The sequence below is a fragment of the Mizuhopecten yessoensis genome, unplaced genomic scaffold (genome assembly GCF_002113885.1).
Source record: "Mizuhopecten yessoensis strain PY_sf001 unplaced genomic scaffold, ASM211388v2 scaffold11145, whole genome shotgun sequence".
Lineage (NCBI taxonomy): Eukaryota > Metazoa > Mollusca > Bivalvia > Pectinida > Pectinidae > Mizuhopecten > Mizuhopecten yessoensis.
In genome coordinates, this window is record NW_018408902.1 from 3,561,454 (window position 1) to 3,581,417 (window position 19,964).

General features: G+C 36.5%; 2 protein-coding genes across 3 annotated transcripts; one reads left to right on the forward strand and one right to left on the reverse strand.

Moving 5' to 3' along the window:
* Positions 1-285: 285 nt before the first annotated feature.
* LOC110466777 (transmembrane protein 143-like) lies at positions 286-12,898 on the reverse strand. Of its 2 annotated transcripts, XM_021523531.1 has the most exons (7): positions 12,777-12,898; positions 10,538-10,842; positions 9,592-9,748; positions 8,482-8,676; positions 6,758-7,388; positions 5,626-5,897; positions 286-407 (listed from the first exon to the last, which is right to left on the reverse strand). In XM_021523531.1, the coding sequence occupies exons 1-6, from the start codon at positions 12,861-12,863 to the stop codon at positions 5,638-5,640; spliced, it is 1,635 nt and encodes a 544-aa protein (XP_021379206.1). In that variant the 5' UTR covers positions 12,864-12,898; the 3' UTR covers positions 286-407; positions 5,626-5,637. The 2 variants fall into 2 exon arrangements, with proteins under 2 accessions (XP_021379206.1, XP_021379205.1); XM_021523530.1 differs by lacking the exon at positions 286-407 and having other exon boundaries at positions 3,859-5,897.
* Positions 12,899-12,958: 60 nt separating this feature from the next.
* LOC110466778 (DNA replication complex GINS protein PSF2-like) lies at positions 12,959-19,135 on the forward strand. Its single transcript, XM_021523532.1, has 5 exons — positions 12,959-13,120; positions 14,625-14,739; positions 15,169-15,268; positions 15,753-15,879; positions 17,080-19,135. The coding sequence occupies exons 1-5, from the start codon at positions 13,031-13,033 to the stop codon at positions 17,197-17,199; spliced, it is 552 nt and encodes a 183-aa protein (XP_021379207.1). The 5' UTR covers positions 12,959-13,030; the 3' UTR covers positions 17,200-19,135.
* The last annotated feature ends 829 nt before the right edge of the window (positions 19,136-19,964 follow it).

The window sequence follows — 19,964 nt, forward strand, 5'->3', positions numbered from 1 at the left end:
TGTAAATTAGGTTTTCTTCTATTCCTGTCTTGTTGTTAGGATACATAAGTATTATTTAAATTTTAAACAAATCCTCTTTATGTGCACTGCAGTTGGTTTTAAATGAAATGAAGTGGAAATAAGACATGAAGAAAATTATTATTGTTATGAATGCCCCTTTAACGCCACAATGCTGAACATTTTACCCTGTAAATCCATAAATGGCCTGCTGATCTTAAAGTATATAATAAAGAACAGTAACAAAATCTCAATCCATAAATATAACAAAAAACTAATTCAATCATATACCAACAGACAGTACCTGATTTTATTTTTCTATTCGAGACAAGATAAACTTTCAACATCCATCTTTTCCTAGGTGACAGTCTTGCCTCTCTGCCTCAGCCATCACTTGTTATGAAACAGACCTGTAAAAATTTGTGAGCTAATTAGTAAGTTTGGAAAAGATCTTATGTGTGCTAAGGATCAGACAGTAAGTCACAAGTACCATAGCTTACCAATGATAAGCCCATGCCTGGTAATAAGCCCCACCCCCCAGATGTCAAGGTCACAAATACTCCGTCTTTGCGTATTGCAGTTATCTTCTCTTGTGAGCAGGTATTGATTGCTACGTCATTGGTTTGTGAGAGTAACGTCATCAATATTTGAGAAAACAACGTAATTTTCTCACACAAACTAATGACGTAACAATCAATACCTGCTCACAAGAGAAGACAACTCTGCAATACGCAAAGACGGAATATGGTACAACATGATGTAATCATATAGGAACATTAGTCTGTGAAGTTGATGGACTCAAGCTTCAGCAGTTTTTTCCATACTGACCTACACACAAAAACAGACGAGGGAAACGCTCTGCAAAAACGCTCTGCAATAAGTGACGGACAATAAGAATGGGAAAAGGGTGCGACACTGTGTGCATGTACCTCTGTTTATAGTGGGACACCAGACCAGATGGTAGTCTGCGTAAATCTGCCTTCCAAAGACACATAGGTATAGCCAGTTTGCTTAATGTAGGTGAAATGGCAAGGAAGTTACGCTCTCGACAAACTTTAGTGTAAACAATCATCCAAGGGCTGCAACTCTTAATAGAGTGGGGCACAAATCCCAGATTCTGTACATCATACCCCACCTTCCTAAGATAAATAGGCTTAACAAGTTTGGTTAATGTAGGTGAAATGGCAAGGAAATTACACTCTCGACAAACTTTGGTGTAAACAATCATCCAAGGGCTATAACTCTTAATAGAGTGGGGCACAAATCCCAGATTCTGTACATAGGCTTAACAAGTTTGGTTAATGTAGGTAAAATGGCAAGGAAGTTACGTTCTTGACAAACTTTGGTGTAAACAATCATCCAAGGGCTATAACTCTATATAGAGTGGGGCACAAATCCCAGATTCTGTACATAGGCTTAACAAGTTTGGTTAATGTAGGTGAAATGGCAAGGAAGTTACTCTCTCAACAAACTTTGGTGTAAACAATCATCCAAGGGCTATAACTCTGTATAGAGTGGGGCACAAATCCCAGATTCTGTACATAGGCTTAACAAGTTTGGTTAATGTAGGTGAAATGGCAAGGAAGTTACGCTCTCGACAAACTTTGGTGTAAAAAATCAACAAAGGGCTATAACTCTGTATAGAGTGGGGCACAAATCCCAGATTCTGTACATCATGCCCCACCTTCCTAAGATACATAGGTTTAACAAGTTTGGTTAATGTAGGTGAAATGGCAAGGAAGTTACGCTCTCAACAAACTTTGGTGTAAACAATCATCCAAGGGCTATAACTCTGTATAGAGTGGGGCACAAATCCCAGATTCAGTATATCACACCCCTTTTCCCCAGGATACATAGCCTTAACAAGTTTGGTAAACATAGGGGAAATGGCAAGGAGTTATCCTCCGAATACACAAATGGCTGTAACTCTGTACATAGAGGAAAGAATACCACACTTCAGTACACAATATTCAACCTTCTCAAGATACCAGTTAGAATTGCTCAAGACAAAATTGTTTATAAAAACTATATGATTTGTAAAAGATATTGGTTTTAAAAGATATTACAAAAAAATTACCTGTACACTCATATTTTAGGAGTACTAATGATTTTTAGAGAGAGATGATTATGATATCACGACATAATTAAACACCAATATTTTCTTAAGTTCCCAACCAACAATTTTCCAATAACTGTCATATTGCTCAGAAAGTCGGAGGCTTTCAGAAAATGATGGTTGTTAAAATTCCCCTTGGAGTAGGTATGTTTAGCTGAAGTTTGATTAAAAAGCACAGAATTCCTCCAGGAAATAAAATTTAATACAAAAATGAACAAACAGTATTTGATATTGACCATGACTACATCTGACAAGGATAGGAAACAGATAAGCAGACAAAATGATCGACTGTTTGATGTAGATGTTGGATAAGATACTCTATCAACCCTGAATGTTTAGATTCATCAAAAGTTTGAAATGTTATGATGTGTATCTGTCGGTTCCTGTGGCTGGTTTGTGTACCTGTTTATATAGGCATGCTGTAAATAGTCTGGTGTTTGTGGAGGGTGACATCTAGGGAAATCAGTTGTATGACTTATGGATGCAGTTTATACACAAGCGGTTTGACAAGAACGTACCACCTTTTTTAGCATCAGCAATTATAAAAAATAGCTCCTTATCAATGAAACATACACATCTAAACCTTCATTTTAGAAACGGCAAATAACAATAATGAACCTTTATCATATTAACTGCAGTAATGTAATTATTGTTGTACCTAGATCTGACCACCTCCAACATGTGTACAGGGAGATAACCCTAGTTTTAAAGAGACCAAAGCATGCAAATAATTAATTAATTTGACAAAGCAATTTATAGTAATGACATGCATTATATGTAAAACAAGAGATCCCAGAGGGTTTTTGGTGCCCACCATTGTAAGTTTTCTGTTAGTTCCACGAAATGTTTGATCTTTTCTTTTCTTTGTTAGATTGATAGTCCTTTCAACAGTTAAACCATATTGTAGTAACTTTTGATGGAAACTCCATGCTGTGTATAACAATGACCTTTCCATGTGAAGGGGGGGGGGGGGGGGGGGGGGGGGGNTAGTTAAAATAAAGATTAGCAGAGATATCAATTTTGTATTTCTAGCAGCCATATTTTCAAGTAGTTTGAAGCTCAAAATATAAAATAATCAAAACTAGAGAACAGGAAATATATATGGAATTTAAGAAATATGTATTTTATTTTCTGATAAATAGCAACAGTTAACTTTAAACTTTAACTTCAAAGCCAGGATAATCAATTGGAAGCCATCTTATTTTTATGTGATTGGCCCAAAAACTTAACTTGCACTTACTAAGGACCAAAGTGAAATTTCGAGTCATTCCTGATATTTAATTAACTTTAGCTGTCAAATCACGAGATGGCTCCCTGTTCCTTTAGAAATACAATGTAGTGTTAAAAATCTAATGCTGCCAAAAACCCAGAGAGCTGCCTGGTGGCCAACATGTTCTTCTAAAAAGTCTCAAAATCAAACATGCACAACTGCGTACCAAAGAGAACTAATACATATTAAAATTGAATTGAGAAAGATTTGTCAAGTACAATATGAGAAATAGTAATAACAAACTTAAACTGTCAAAATTCAAGATGGTGACATATGGCAGCCATCTTGTTTTTCTGATCGGTCTCCCAACCAAATATGCACAAACAGAACCATCATATGAAATTTGGGAAACATCAGTCAATATTTTCATGAGCAATAACATTAATTGTTTAAGGATGGACAGGAGTTGGATGGATCGTGGACAACAAGCCATGTAAACAGCCTATCATCTGTATAAAGACAAAAAAGGCATATGCAAAATTTCTTAATTTTATTAAATCTGTCAACTCTATTCAGCTCATCATTGATTCCAAGAGTTGAGATAAAATATAAGAAATGCTGTATAAAATCATACAACTACTCATAAGTACCAATGTATATTTCACCACAAGCTAGGCTATGTCATTGAAAACTCGAGCAGTTTACCACAAGGCATTCATGAGTCAAAGCATAAAATGCCCAACATCTATATTATATTGCGGCTCCTGTTATATCTGGTACTACCAATTGTATTTGTCAGAGTTAGCTCCCCTACTTGTCACTGTTTAAAGATGTACAAACTAGAAAGTTTAGGGATAGCTTGACAGAGAAAGGAGTTCTCTACTAATCTTCCACAACACACAATTTCTTCACACAAATATTTGGGGGGGGGGGGGGGTCAATATTTCAGAAATAATTCCAGTGTGAACTGTGTCACTGAACCAAGTTTTATCTAGTCCATTTCAGGGACAAGTGTCTTCATACCAAATACATGTACAAATGAGACCCAAAACCACCTTTCCAGGGTATGTACAGGTGTGTAAAACCCACTAGCTGATGCCCAGGACAACCAAAAGTACAAAATTTAGATTTGCTGGTCCTGGCAAATGCAACATTTACATTAGAAATATTATTTTCTGAAGTCTTCTTGCTCTTGGCAAGTGCTTTAAAAAAAAAAGTTTTGCCCCTGAAGTTTCGTTTTGGTGCTATTAAAAATGTAAATGATTTGGAAAAATGCAATGGCAGGGTTGGAAACAATAATACTCTTGACTCATAGGATTCTATATATGTGAAATTCTACCAACTTACATTTATTTAGTATTCACAAGTAGCTTATGAAGGCCAGGTTTCGTTTTCACAGAACTAATAACTTTAAATATTACCTTAGGATAATTTTTCTCCATAGGGAAAGCTTCAGTACATAAAATGCCCGAAGTTATGAGCTAAGAATGATTTAAGATGCTATGACTGGTTAAGCCACAATAAAACTTATCTTTTATGTTTTCCAATGATCAGCAGTGATATATAACGATACAGTTTCACACTTAAAGTATAATATGGTCAGAAAAAGAATTCAAAGACCAGTCAAAATTCTTGTGTAATGCAAATTAACATCCTCAGCAGACAAGCACACAGTTTATCAACCTAATAACGTCACTTAAAACACAGACGTGGCACAACTGCACAACATCCCTCACTGGTTGTTTCAAATATACATGATTTATTTAAAACGCGACTGAACCTTAATAAGTCCAAAAGGAAACAGTCCTTATCGTTAGGACATATATATATCCTTAATTGAATTTACAATTTACAAACAGGTACATAACAGCACTTCCCAATTCTTAACAATTCATTTTTCAAACTATGATTGATTAAACATATTTTCCAGCAGGAATTGTATATGGAAGAAGTTTATAAAAGTTTGAGGTCATACAGACAGACACACACAGTGACTGGTGTCAAAAGTTGGGTCCAATGCCAGCGCTTGTTTTGATTTCACACAGGAATAGAAGACAACGTTTTAATATCTTTGATATCCTCAGCAACTGATGTCTCTGATGATTTAAAACACTATTTTCTTGCTGTCATTGGAACCAAATTAACTATTCTTCACTTATTGCCAAATGTTCCACAATCTACACAGAAACCTCTCACTGTGAAAGTGGTTTCAAATATCACATAGGTTGTTTGAGTCGAAGGACAATTGATGACCTTCTTAAAACGTTAAATTTGTTATTCCTATATATAAATAACCTTTTACCATTAAAAAACATCACGTAAATTTCTCGTCGTCATGGTCTTCCACGCGGTCTGCCTCCAATTCCCGCATCAGTAGAGTTTCGGGGCGTTGTGGCATGCTGCGGATGGCCGCTGCCAAGGAAACAACATGGAGTTTATTTCCCTTCTGTTGGACTATCCCGTAATTACTCAGCAGTGACAAGGCTTCCAGTGGATCAAATTCAGCATTCACTTCGGTTTTACTCGAGATCCATTTCTCCAACTTGCTCTTCAGCTCGGCCTGGGTCAGTCCTCCTGGAACAGTCAAGAAAGCAACCACATTTGTACATGTACATACAATACCAGAAGAACTATTAATAGTATAAAATATACAGGCAACTGTGGATTATTTGCTGCATAAAGTGTCCTGAAGATAAGGTCACATTTGTTTATATTTCCTATTTGAACTGACAGAACTAGACAAGAGATCTCCCTACTGTAACCTTTTGTGTGCATACTCTTATTAAACCTGTTCCTTTTTATTCAAATCCAACTGTGAACAGAAATAACTCATTAGATTTATGTATTATGACATTTATAATTCTTACTTGCGATCATGTTAATTCAAAGTGACATTCACTGACACTGTGTTGTTGGGTGACAGTGTGGTACTGTGCATGTTTACTTTTCACTGAAATGACTGGGTATTGCGCTATTTCGGTCGTAGCTGGATTCATCACTGGCTTTCCCAAAGGACCACATTGGACATTGGCTTCAGGTCATGTCATTATCAACTATGTGAACTTTCGTTTAGTTACAAATACTTTCAGTATTTAATCGATTTCCAAGAAATGGAAATGACCCCCTTTTACCAAGTGCCAAACCTTCTTAAGTTTGGTGAAGATAAGGCCACAAAAAGAGAATTTAAGGAGTAGAAATTCAGTTTTTGACTGTCAGATATTTGGACAAAATAATAAAGTAAAAACTGTCTAATCTGATCCAACATAATGATTACTACAATTTCTTACGAAATCTATCAAATAAAACCTGTGTATTCCGAAATACATGTCTAGATTGACCAATATGTTGTGTCCCATGGGGTGTTGGTTTACACAGGTTTCCTTTACTATAGTATGGTGGGTGTATATATAAAGTACATGAACTGTATTTCTTACCTAGTTCCTCTGGAGCCATGTTGGCCATGGACTTATTTTTCACTGCATCTGGACGGTTGGCCAGGAGAAAAGTATATGTAAGCAGAGCCTCCTTGAAGCTTTCGTCTTCAGCCCGGTCAACCACTAGCGTGAGGAGGCCGCGGTTGTTTGCTATGTTATTACTGTACAACATCTCGAAGAGTTCAGCCAGGTAGGCATTTTTTCGGTTCTGATACCTGAAATACAATGTCCCACTTACAGCTAACGTCATACCGGCCAATCCTAGTGTCCAGTTTTGCGCGCCTGACAAGAAGGGCGAGGCCTTCATCAGCAGACTTATGGCAAACATGGTGACTGAACTACCCAGCCATAATTTATCGTACTTTGTCATTCGTATTTTAACATCAGGCATCAGCATTTCTATAGAATTTTTGGGTACATCTTTGAAGCCTTTGAGTACAAGTTTCTGATCCTTTCTCAGCCTCATGGCGAGGGCTATACGTTTGTAGTATAAGCTCTCCAAGGGTCCTGGAATCTGACTTGGAAACATGTAGTACCAAGCTTGTAGATATAAAGGTGGTTTCTCCTTGGGTAATGTCTTTCCAAGTGCCCAGATACGAAGCACATCAAACTTGGAGGAGTCATGGCTTACCTAGTGGGAAAATAAAAACAACAATGCTGCAAACAGGACAGGTTACACTTACAACAAGTTAAAAATTTCAGCTTCATTTATGAACTTATCCTTGCAGCCCATCACCCATGTTTTATAAGTGTGTAAACACATTACAGGCCAAATACATCCAAAGGCAAAATTATTACAGGAGCAAAACCCCGCTTGTCTGTGTCTCAAACCACAGGCAGTTACACACGTACTCCGTCATATATTGTTGTATTGATACCCTGAGTATCACCATTCTCGATATGTCATAGCAAAATTAAAGGCTTAGGGTGAACCACCCTTGTGGATGACACGGGAAGACTAGTTTGATCCTTTGATCAAAAGAATCTTGCGGTCGCATAACGCTAAAACTTACTAGCTTTGAAGACGGCCGGGCGTCGCTCCACTATAATCTTCAAAGGACAGGTATCAGCCTAGTGATTTTTTTTTTACCCGACACCAATCAAATAGGTAGCAGTGTGCCTTTAATTTTGCTATGACATATTCCAGGGGTGCAGCGAGGGAAAGTGAACTTAACCCCTGAATATCGAGGATAGAGTATCACAGAAATCAGTTTATACATGATGACGGACTATAAACCTTACTGAAGAAAGACCTCAGGAACTCACACAGGTAGCCTGGCAACAAGTCCTACATAAAATTTGTTTTACTGATTTAGTGAGGATTATTTTGGGAGCTTGTACTACATCCAAATCATTGTTCCTATATAGCTTTTGAGAGGAAGTCGTAAGGAGCTTGCAAGCTCACCCTGGCAACAAAATCCATATCATGTTCCTTTATTGCTTTAGTGAGGATTATAGTCTTTCGGCGCTTGTACACTAACCCTCACAACAAGATTTACGTGATGTTCCTTTATTGCCTTAAGGCTACTCCTGGTAACATGGGGGCACTTACTGTTGATAACACATAGGTAGAGAGGGGTCTGAAATACTTGTACACATTTGAATAGTGGGCAACAGGAAAAAAAGAATTGTGAGTGTGGGGGGGGGGGGACCTTATATGAAGTCTCACATAATGTATGTCTAATGCCTTAGTGAATACAGTCCTTAGGAGTCTGTTGACTTACCCTGACTCCAACTCCCACTTCATGTTCCTCCATGGCCTTAGCAAGGACAGACTTTGGCAGCTCGTGGAAATTAGCCTTCTCCATGATTTTTTCCAGTCGCTGCATCAACCAGAATTCATTATCTACACGTTCATTTTTGGTCCATTTGCGTGTCTGGATAGTGTCCTTGTCAGGGTTCAGGGGGTCAAACATCTCCTGCAGGACAGAAAATGACAGGATTATACATATACCATTTCTGATTCTGCAACTACAAGTCTTTTAACAATAGCACCCTTTTTCACGATTTTCAAGTTCCACAGCTGGAAGTCCATCTCTGAGTACCCTCTGGTCATGGTTTGTTAGAATTTTCCCAAGAATTATTCAACATTACACTTACAAGTTCTGACAGTTTTTGAATTTGAATATAAGAACTTTCTTGTACAATGCTTGTAGAGCTTGAACAAAATTTGGTCAACTTGATCCTTAACTGGTCCGACTTGAATCATTTATATTTTTATAAGAAAATATGCTAAAAACAGTCCTGAGTGTCCAATCTAAATTTGCCATACTTCAACTGTCAGTTCCAAAGCCCCTTCCACACTAGACTTTTCACATCGTAACTATACTTCAAGTTCAATCTTAAGGGTCTCTCCATATTTGACCCACCCTCTAACTAAAAGATAGTCCTGAAACGTCCCTTAAACACTGAACCAATCCTCTAACTTAACATCGGATCTAAGTCTTACCTCAACACTCAATCCACACTCTCTTATATGATCAGTGCCGAGATTCCCTCCACTAGACCCTCTAAATGTCAGCCTGAAGTCTCCCATCTACACTCAATCTATCCCAAGAGTCCCACAAGTGACCCGGCTACCCTCCAACTAAATATTAGTCCCAAGAGCATCTGTTACACATTTCCAGTCCTCTAATTAAACATTAGTCCAAAGATGCCTGTCCACTTAAGACCCATCCTCAAACTAAATGTTAGTACCACATGTTCCTTCCACATTTTACCCATCCTTTAAATAAACATCAGTCCAAGAGTTCCCTTCACAATCGACATATTCTTTACCTAAACATCAATCCCAAGTTTCCCCTCCACACCCCACCCTCTAACAAATCCCTTACCTTTGCCTGTTGTAGAACACCATGATATTTGTTGCGGATTGACTTGTCGAGGCACATGGCAAAATCCTCAAAAATCTTCTTTTCCTCATCATTTAGCATGTTTTCCTGCAGAATGTGACGTACAATGGATGTCCGTGTGATGGGAATATACTTTTCTCTGAAAAGAATGAAATTATCACAGCAAATTATGTGTCAGATGAATTTATCTTTGCCCCATTATTATTATCCTGACCTTCTGACTCAGAAAAGTATGCTACATACCATTTTTTTCATCATATATTATACACATCTAGGAAGATTCAGTTAGTTCAGAAAAGTCTTTCAGGTTTTAGCCATACCTGATAACTTGACCTTGGGGGAATGTCAGGATTCAAATACCTGTGATTTTTCAGAAAGAATTTTGAAGTGATTCAGAAGTTCTTGACTAGATGTTCATCACAATTATAATTTTATGACATTTGAATTTTGTTATGACCTTGATCATCTGACTTACAGATCTGTTAAGAAATTAATATTTGAAAAATGATAAGAAAATATTACATAATTTAGAAGTTATTTCCCAGACAAACATTACAATGAGATGCAACTGTTAACCTTTTCTTTGTCATTATATTGCCTGAACAAGCATTCCACTGCGATTTGAATGATGGCCTCTTTCTGTGATGGTTGGGAATTTAATTACCAAGATAAGCATAACAAGATAGTTAGTTGACTTTTGACCCTGTTTCTGTAACCACTGGGAAGTCATAACTTTCTCGGTCTGAAGATGAGACAGAGTGAGGGATGGACGGAACATCATGCTATAGGAACATTTTAGAGTTAAAAAGTTAACTTCCTGGATGTAGAAAAGAAGTACCGGTAAATCAGTACAGCAAACTCAAAAGGACCCACGATATTATTGTTTCAATTAATATACATTGTAGCTATGCACTTATAACCAACTCACCTGTATGTCGAGTACTCCTCTTCAGCTTCGCGCTCTCTTATAGCCAATACAGTTTTCAATGGCACTTGTTTAGGTACTAAGTCAGTAGAAGGTATTGGTGAAAGTGTGTCATCTTTCTTATCTGCTTTTGGGGTGACTTCTGCCTTTTTGCTTTCTGCAGTAGTAACAGGTGGTTTTGTGTCATTTTTCTTTTCGACTCCAAGCTTTCCATCTGTGCCACGGACTTGTAATGTGGTTGAAAGTGTTCTGGCATGTTTAAACTGGTGACCATGGATACTTACTTTAAACTTTCCAAAACGAACAGCCTGCAGTAAAAAGTGCTATTCAATTAACAAAAACAATGGGATCTTCAACAAACGCTATCACACATAATGTAATATGTTTAAATGGAACTGTGTTGCATACAATCATGAATAACAAAAAGATGAATTTCAATCCTTAATACATTTACAATCTGTAACTATAATATTATAGTTCAATACATGCTATCGACCTGGCCATGGCTAGGGAGAGCTTCTCTTTAAGCTCATTTGGTACAACATCACACTAGTATATATAAACAAGGGGTCCTGTGTTTGACCCCTTGACCAGCATTGAAAAAATAATTACCACTAGCTGTCACATTGGGGCCCATGTAGGGATACTGTAGGCCACAATAATAAAGTATTAGACCCTATCAGTTCTATTTACTCGGTTATCAAGCAATATTTTCCGATATCGTCGCCATATCATAATTATTCTCCAAGGGTCTAGAGCTAAATAACCAGCCTTGGGTATATGATGTTGTCATCATATGTCATATTATTAAAATCAACCGCGGAAACTATTTTAACAACTAGATCCTCACTATACTGTTGGTCTGTATCGCTTTACTTGTATTAAATATTAAAAAATAGCAGAGGAGACCACTATTTTTTTAATATTACAAGTAAAGCGATCCATGCCCCTGTGGTCTGTATGGGTTCCGGGTTGTTTCGCCCCAAATCCCGTTCGCCCTAAAACATTTTTTTTAGGGCGAAACATTGTTTGGTATTTTCTTTTCATTTTTATTTGTTTTAAGTCACAAATTAAGTCTTCTGACTTAGTCTTTCATATCATTAAAATCAGTTTTATTTAAAAAAAAATGTGTTTGCGTTGTTTTTAAGTACATTGTAAAGCAAAAAAAGGAATACGTTATTTTCTTCACGCCGACACAGATTATAATATAAATTATATTGAATTTAATTTTAGATATAAATAAGAATAGTGAAATGAAACAGAAATGGTGTAATTTTAATTACATTGCAGGGATTATACAACAATATTATTTTTCTATGTTAACACATTTAGTCTAGTGTACACATACTCGTCGCCAAGTGACAATGTTTTCTTTACTTGATTTCTGTGCACGTTCGTGTTGTTTTTTGCTAATTGGAGATCATTTTGAGAAGTTTTGATAGTACCAATTAATTATAAATATGAATATGCATATTTGAGTAGATAATTTTGAGTAGGTAACTTGTCATCAATAGGGCATTTCTCAATACTGTGTTCAACATTCAACATTACGTTATGGATGATCTGTGCATTTTGTGCGACTCCGTGGGTTAGAAGCAGACAGAGTGCTTTTTAATTGTTTATATATTAGAAGTTGTATATGTATTACTATTTTACATTTTTAACATTAATACATGTACAGGTGCATTTTATAAAGAACAACATTACTTAATTAAGGTAATGAAATGGAAATGATAATATGCAGTATTTCCACATATTAGTATTGTCCGTTGTCGGCTTCAGTGATGAATATACAGGTTCGTCCTTCATCTTCCGTCGCGTAATTATATCTTGTTGATTCAAGATAAAGTTTTTTAACATGATATTTATGACTTAAAGATAAAAAATTTTAGGCCGAAACAACCTAGGGCGAACGGGATTTGGGGCGAAACAACCCGTTACCGTCTGTATGTATATATTTTCACATTTTTGAAGTTTTCTTACATCCAGACCTGAAACTGTCAGCGAGTGAATGTTTGTAAGGGGAAATGCTACAATAAAATAAAAAGGATACCCAACGAGCAGTCGATTTAGTTCAACCTAAATCAGATGTTATTGTTCATTTGAGAATATTTTCCCCTTGCCCTTGGACAACATTTTGATCTCGAAAGTGACATTTAGAGATAACAAGCAAATGCAATATATCACATTTTCATTTACAATTTCAAAAAAGAAGAGGTTTAAGGCAATGTGTAATAAGCACCTGAATGACATGTTTGGTGGATGTAGCCCCGAATAATTGGCGGACGATAGGCATACCGGCATCTCTCCCGAGTAATCGAGCTGCCATATTTGTTGAACATCTGAATCAACCATACGCTTATATTTAATCCATTCAAAAGTCAAGCGATTCAAACGTTTTACCGATTTTAATACTGAAATATTTCCCGCGAAATTTTAATGTTCGACTGATGCTGACGAATTATTGTTCGGAAATGGTGAAATGACGATCTGAAGATGGACACAGCTGAAGTAGAGTTCTTGGCGGAAAGGGAAACTGTTTCAGTTGTTCCTAATTTCGCTCAAGATAAAATTTACCTCATTGGTGTAAGTTTTGGAGACGGTCGCGTTATAATTTCAGAATAAGCACAGGGTTTTGTTTGAACAGGGACCTGTTTTATGTGGAACAAACGGTTTGTCTATTTTTAAATGTAAAATTTAGGGAATTAACACTAGCGGACACGCAAATGTTTATGCAAGCCTTGTAAGGCTTTGTCATTGCATCAGATTACTAGGTCCGACCTTATTTTCTAAACGAACAACAGTGGAGTGTGGTCCAACCGGTTCAACCACAGGGGCTAGCAACGATTTATATGAGATAAGAATAAAAATAGCGAGAAAAAATACGTAACTGTACATAACAAGGGTCTGGACCCTTCAATCTACACATCTGATTATTCCTGTAGTCAGCCTCGGTTCAGATCTGTCCTTGTCATTTTCTTTACAGGTTCAACTGGTTGAACTGGATATGCGAAAGGGGCCTAAGGGGTTGGAAATTTGGGCCGTTTTTGTTTATCGCGGTCCAAACAGCTGAACCGGTTGGACCAGAGTTGTTCACTTATGAAATACGGTCGCACTTAGAAATCTGATGCTGCTTTCAGGCGAGCCTTAACATTTACAGGTCCGCTAGTATTAATACCCGAAATTTTACATTTACAAACAGACAAAATGTTTGTTCCACATAAACGAACAGGCCCTCGGCTTGTCAAGAGTTCTGTTGAACGTTGCTTTTATGTTTGTTCACTTATGCATGACGTCTATGTACAGCTGTGTTTATGTACAGGTTTATGTAAGTATGTAGTTGTACTAGAAATCCCTCCTTCGAATAAGGATAATCCTCAAAATTGAGGTGATGTGATAACACGGACCTCGCTGCACTCCCCAAATCCTAACTTTAACCTCCACCATGGTCGTTCGGATGGAGGCCAGAGCGCACTGCTACATGAAAATGTGGAATTATCCGACACCCTTTTGTATCAGAGAGTTATGAGATGCTGACAACAAAAATCTACTATGACACAACACATACCTCACAGTGACATATCGATTATCGAATAAATGGATTATTTATTGATCCAAATATGCTCTTATTATCACCAACAGCTGCTAAATTCTTGTTAGTAGAGTCCTCGGTTTTCAATCGTTTAAAATTTCCCACCTAAGTGAACACCATTTTTGTAGGTCATGAGGCCTAGGGTGACTAATCAACAAACCGTACTGATCTGCACCGAAAACAGAAAATATTATTCTTGTTTAGAAGATATATGGACTGCCACTTTTTGCTGATTAGTCACTCTGATCCCCTGACCTACAGAAACAGCATTCCATAAAAGAAAGAAGAAATTTTAGTAAAATTCAAGGGGTTTGTTTTATGACATATTTACCCAAGTACCAAAATTAAAATATATTTTCGAAGTACTAAAACAATTTGAGGGAAGTACCAAAACATCTCCTTCAAGTACAAAATCCTCAAAACCCCATACATTGTATTTAACTTTTTGGACAGTTTGATACAAAAGTTGGTATTGTGTTTGTTGCTTCTCTACCACAGGGAGATATTGGTCCATTTAGCCCAGGGTTACCCGCTGAGGTCCCAATGTGGATGGCTGTCAATCTCAAACAGTCACAGAAATGTAGACTGACGCCACCTACCTGGATGGATGTAGGTAAGTTGATGGAAGTAATACATTGATATCGCCATGTGCTTGAACATATGTGTGTAGATATATATTCAACTTGATCCTAGCAAGTTCTGTTTTGCTTTGGTGGTTAATAAACCTGAAAAATATTTCAAGAAATCACGAAAGATACAACATAAATGAAGTCATGCATGAGCTCTGAAAAGCAACAATGTCAAACAAAAATTGTGAAAGTGTGTGAGATTGAAGTGCGGATAAATGTTATGATGCTATTGTTATATTTGAAATGTTTTAGAAAAAATGCCTGCTTATTGAAAATTGATATTAGATATTAATGTGGAAACTAACAAAAGTTCTTTACTACATGGTAAATGATAAACAAATCTAGAGCAAACACTTCTTGTTTGGTTGTCTACATGTACTGGTCACATATAATTATAGTTGTCTATGTTTCAGAACAATTACAAGAGAAGAAACAGGAGGAGACAGACTCCAAATTCTTCACGGCCATGCCGTCCCCACACTACATGGAAATTACACAACTTTTACTCAAATAGTACAGTTCATTTGTTTATCTTTGCAAACCAAGTATTTGTATTTTGTTAATAATTATAATTTGTTTACAGATATAGTACTCCGTAATAATAACAAGTGACAATACAAAGTTTTAGTGTTTTCCTGTCCAGAAGTCAGTTTTAAGATTCAGCGTTTTTTTCGCTGATATCAGAAATACGGACACCGTTATCAATACATGTATTTGCTTTTTTATGTTGATCAAAGTATGATGTCTAAAAAAAAAATATTATTAGATGATTAATTCTAGACATGCAATGAAACGTTAAAATATATCTGGTTGACATACCCGGTATTTGATTGACAAAATAAAAGTATGTTTATAAAAGGAGAAAAAACCCGACAAATTGGGTAATTTTCGCCTGTTTTATTCCGCCCCTTTGTCAGAATGAGAATGCTTAAACTTGATAGCTTTGAGCAAGATACGTACAGCTTGATATTTTATCTTCATATTTTCCTGTTCTTAGTGCCACGGATGATATTCCCCACGCTGATGAAATCAGAACACTTGTCAAAGACATTTGGGACTTGCGGATAGCCAAATTACGGAGCAGTATTGACACTTTTGTAAAAAGTGAGGCGACTCATGCAAAGGTGAGTAAAGATGTTCAGTATACAATTACAAAATCTGTATATTATATAGTCGACTGAAAGGGGTAAAAATTGAAATTTGTTCTTAATTTGCCAGTTATAACTGTCCAAATTTTAACTGTTGTATTGATATACATTATATCAAGATTTAAAACTTTTTGAACTCAATATGTATGTATACTGGAAAATGTTTGCTGCAGTTTAATTTTTGCCCTTTTTCACTATATTTTTGCTATTTAATGTGATTCATGATTTCACAGAGTTTTAGGTCACCAGAGACAAAGTCTCAAGTGACCTATTGCGATCGCTTTTTGTCCGGCGTGCGTCCGTAAACAATTTCTATTTTCGACTTCTTCTCCAAAACCCCTGAACCAATTTCAATGAAATTTTGCAAAAACCTTCCATGGCCAAAGATCAACCAAAATTGTGAATTATATGGTCCCAAGCCCCCAGGGGCCTGAGGGACGGGGCCAAAAAGGGTCAAAATGACTAAAATGACTAAAATCTTTTCTCAATACCCAGATACGGTGCTTCAAAAATTGTGAATTTCATGACCCTGGGGTCTCACGTTTCCCCCTGGGGAGGGGGTTAACTTTACTAGAGTTTATATAGGGAAATCACATTTTGGACCAGCATTTGTTAAATTTCCATTGGAATTAATTCAAACTTGGTTAGTATTATCAGTATTGGGTAGCAGTTTGATGGTATGCACATATCAGCCCTGACTGACACCCAGGGGCTGATGGGTGGGGTCAAAAAGGGTCTAATTCTTCTTCTCAAGACCCAGATATGGTAGAATCAAATACTCTTCATAGATGGAAGGGTCTGAAGGTGCTTTACCATAATTCAGCTGGCTGACAGAACCACTATTTGTACATAGTACATATACAACCCATAGCTTTCACACCACTTTTGCATTGCATGTAGTTCAAGTTACCTTTGTTACAAAATGATTTCTTTTTCATTTGGCAACATCGATAACATCAGTTTTTACATAACTCAGGGGACCGTTAAGGCCCATGGGCCTCTTGTTTAGCTCACCTGGCCTGAAGGGCCAAGTGAGCTTATGCCATGGCGCGGCGTCCGTCCGGCGTCAATANTATAATGAAGAAAATATTGAATGTTTGGGGATGTAACATGGATATTTATAATTTGTGTTGATATTGAAAGTTATTGTAATATTGGTTTGCTGTTTGTTTACAGCTGAATCACTTGACCCTGATGGAGCTGAATACTGTACGACCATTCCTTACCCAGGCTCTTGACCAGATGCACACCCTGCGGTCAAACATGAGTGGACAAGGTCAGGCCTCTCAGGAGTAGGAGGACTGTTCCAGAAGTAGTATGACAGTCAATGAAGATTCAGTGGCCAAGAAGAAAGGTCAATAGGTCAGATGACCTGTCCACTGTTCAGTGTTGACATAAGTGTTAAGCAGCAGAGAGTTTACAGTGTTCATCGCAATGCTGTATACCATAATGTTCTCAGGAATAATGATGTACTTTAACCTGTGTGAGAAGGTGCTTTGATCTTATTACTACTTGAAAGAAAACTTTGACAGCAAATCTATTGTCAGTTTTGCATGCTGTGAAATAATGTACTTCAGGGCTCCATTGTTTAACATGTTCAAAATGGTTCAACCATAGGATGGACCAAGTGATTTGATGCTAGTAATTAGATGTTGCTATTTGGTGAGCCTTGGCAAAGATTGTCAAGGCCTGCTTTAACATTTGCAGGTCTGTTGGGTTTAATCCCTGAAAAATTAAATTGAAAATGGTGAATGGGTTCATCTGCATCAATTAACAGGCCCCTGTTAACTCTTGAGTGCAGACTGCATTGCTTAAGATAGGTACTGCACAAAGGGAGAAGCTAGTTGTGAAAACAGTTCTCATGTGTTAAATAACTTATTACCAGACACTTCTGGTTGTTTTGGCGTCTGACTTACAGTGTGATCTTCTTAGAAAAAATAGTACATGTAATAGTACATGTATCTGTATAGTATAAGAATGTGGTATTCTTGCTGTTATTCCGGTTCAGCCTGTTATCTAGCTTTTGAATTGATCTATTTTGGTGTGGCCTACTTCTGAACTTGTAAATGTACAAATTTTAGTGATGTTCATATTTTAGCACTTTTTGCACTTTAAATATTATACTAAAATTTTGATTGCGCCAACTGAAGTTCCTGTATATTGTTTTCTATTATATACTCTGTGTGTGCGCCAATTCATCAATGCGCTTATCTGTTAAAATTTGATAATGTGCTTAAATTTGAGTATGCTAATATAAATACGCTTACAGTATATTACAAGTGTATTTCACATGCTGTTAAAAGACACATAACTTCAGACTTACAGTCAAGGCCTCAAGATCATTAAACATTATTTACCAGACCCGAGTCGAAACTTCAATTCATTAGTATGTAAAATGAATGTTTATTTCTGAAATCAATGTGTGATATATACCATGTACTACAAAAACACAATGTAGGTACATAGATATGTTCTGCAAATAGAATGTTGATATAGCACAGGAACATGAGCTCCAAAGAGTTTTTTTATAAATTGTATTAAAATTGTTTCTCTATGATAAATTCGCCCAAGTAGCTCTATGTAGGTTTAATAGATTTGTGAATTCCATTCTTTTTGCCATATTGGACTCCACCTGCTGTATTCCTGTATGATCAGTAATTTAATAACTTTACACTAGACCAATATGGCCCTAGTTATAGTACCTGGAATAAACTACTTGTAATGTTCAACCAGTCACTAAACCTGATCAGTCTAATTTGCTATGGGCATTCCTTTTCAACCTATTTTATTGAAAAAAGTTTGTCATACGTATCATACTCAAGTTGACCCTTTCACCCCTATGCAACTTTAGTAGACCCTTCCTTGCATTGATCTGGATGAGTCCATTATGGTCTAAAGTGGTGAAAGGGTTAAATACTCTCCAGCTAAAATGTGTTTGTTCCATCAAAATGTGCCGGTCACAAATTTTGAGGATAACAATTGGAATTGTTGGCGTTTTGTTGTTTCGGAAAAACAGTACATGTTAAAATGTTAAAGTGAAATGTTGTTTATGTGATCGTTGATAATAACCTATGTTGTTAGCATCATCAGTTCCATCTTGTTATATGATGTATTGTCCAGTCACATAAGATTGGTTTGTTAATGAGTTTGTGGCCATATTGGGAGAAATAGAAGAAGTTTTACAGCAATGTTCTGTAATTTTGTACCTCAATGTTAATAAAATCTTAACAGTATCAAGTACTTCTGTAAAATTTTGTTCTTTTCAAGTCTAATTGCAGATCAGTAGGAAAAAGATTATATTTAATTAATACTGATTACCAGAAAAATAATACATATACCGATATATGAATCTACTTTAAAGAAGTATGCATTTTGTATATATGTATGAATACAGTAATTATAAAATTTCTTTCACTTTAACCTCTGATTTGAACTGATTAAAACAAAACTTTCTTCTTGTATTCATTACAAGATTACATACAGATTCAGACCTCCAAGGCCACTGTTACTATAAATAGATATTTTTTTTTCTCTTCTGATTTTAATGAAACTCTCATTAATGCAAAAATGAATCTCAGTCCAGAGATGCTTCTCACCAGGTAATATAGATGGTGAAATGGGCTTTACCTGTACAAAATTAGTTTTACGCCAGTTCATTTCCCTTGATATTAAATTCTGTCCCCAGGAGGACTTTGTATTTATTAACCATATATAGGGAAATACACATTGAATTCACTTTCCTTTGGGCATTCTCTATATAAATTTAACCCTTTCACCCCTATGTAACTTGAATAAACTTTACCATGCATTGATCTGGATGAGTCCATTATGGTCTACAGTGGTGAAAGGGTTAACAGAATCCCCATAACATTCTGGATTAAGAGTCTTTTAAATGAATGGTTCATGATGGATGTCTGACAGAAGTTCATCACTCAAGACATTTATGAAGTGTTCTTAAAACTATCCAGACATGTGCTGTGTGAGAAAAGCTGAATAGGATCTATTTTAAGCAGTAAGTTTTTTGGATATGAAAATATAATACCCGGTATGGCTTTTGTAAC

What these genes read in the sequence shown, in the direction of transcription:
- LOC110466777 (XM_021523531.1), bottom strand. Translation starts at nt 12,863, where the DNA reads ATGGCAGCTCGATTACTCGGGAGAGATGCCGGTATGCCTATCGTCCGC. An exon ending in GTGTTCTACAACAGGCAAAG is followed by an intron (nt 8,677 to 9,591) that starts GTAAGGGATTTG and finishes TCTGTCCTGCAG; the next exon opens with GAGATGTTTGACCCCCTGAA. An exon ending in CATGGCTCCAGAGGAACTAG is followed by an intron (nt 5,898 to 6,757) that starts GTAAGAAATACA and finishes TGACTGTTCCAG; the next exon opens with GAGGACTGACCCAGGCCGAG.
- LOC110466778 (XM_021523532.1), top strand. Translation starts at nt 13,031, where the DNA reads ATGGACACAGCTGAAGTAGAGTTCTTGGCGGAAAGGGAAACTGTTTCA. An exon ending in ATAAAATTTACCTCATTGGT is followed by an intron (nt 13,121 to 14,624) that starts GTAAGTTTTGGA and finishes TCTCTACCACAG; the next exon opens with GGAGATATTGGTCCATTTAG. An exon ending in ACCTACCTGGATGGATGTAG is followed by an intron (nt 14,740 to 15,168) that starts GTAAGTTGATGG and finishes TCTATGTTTCAG; the next exon opens with AACAATTACAAGAGAAGAAA.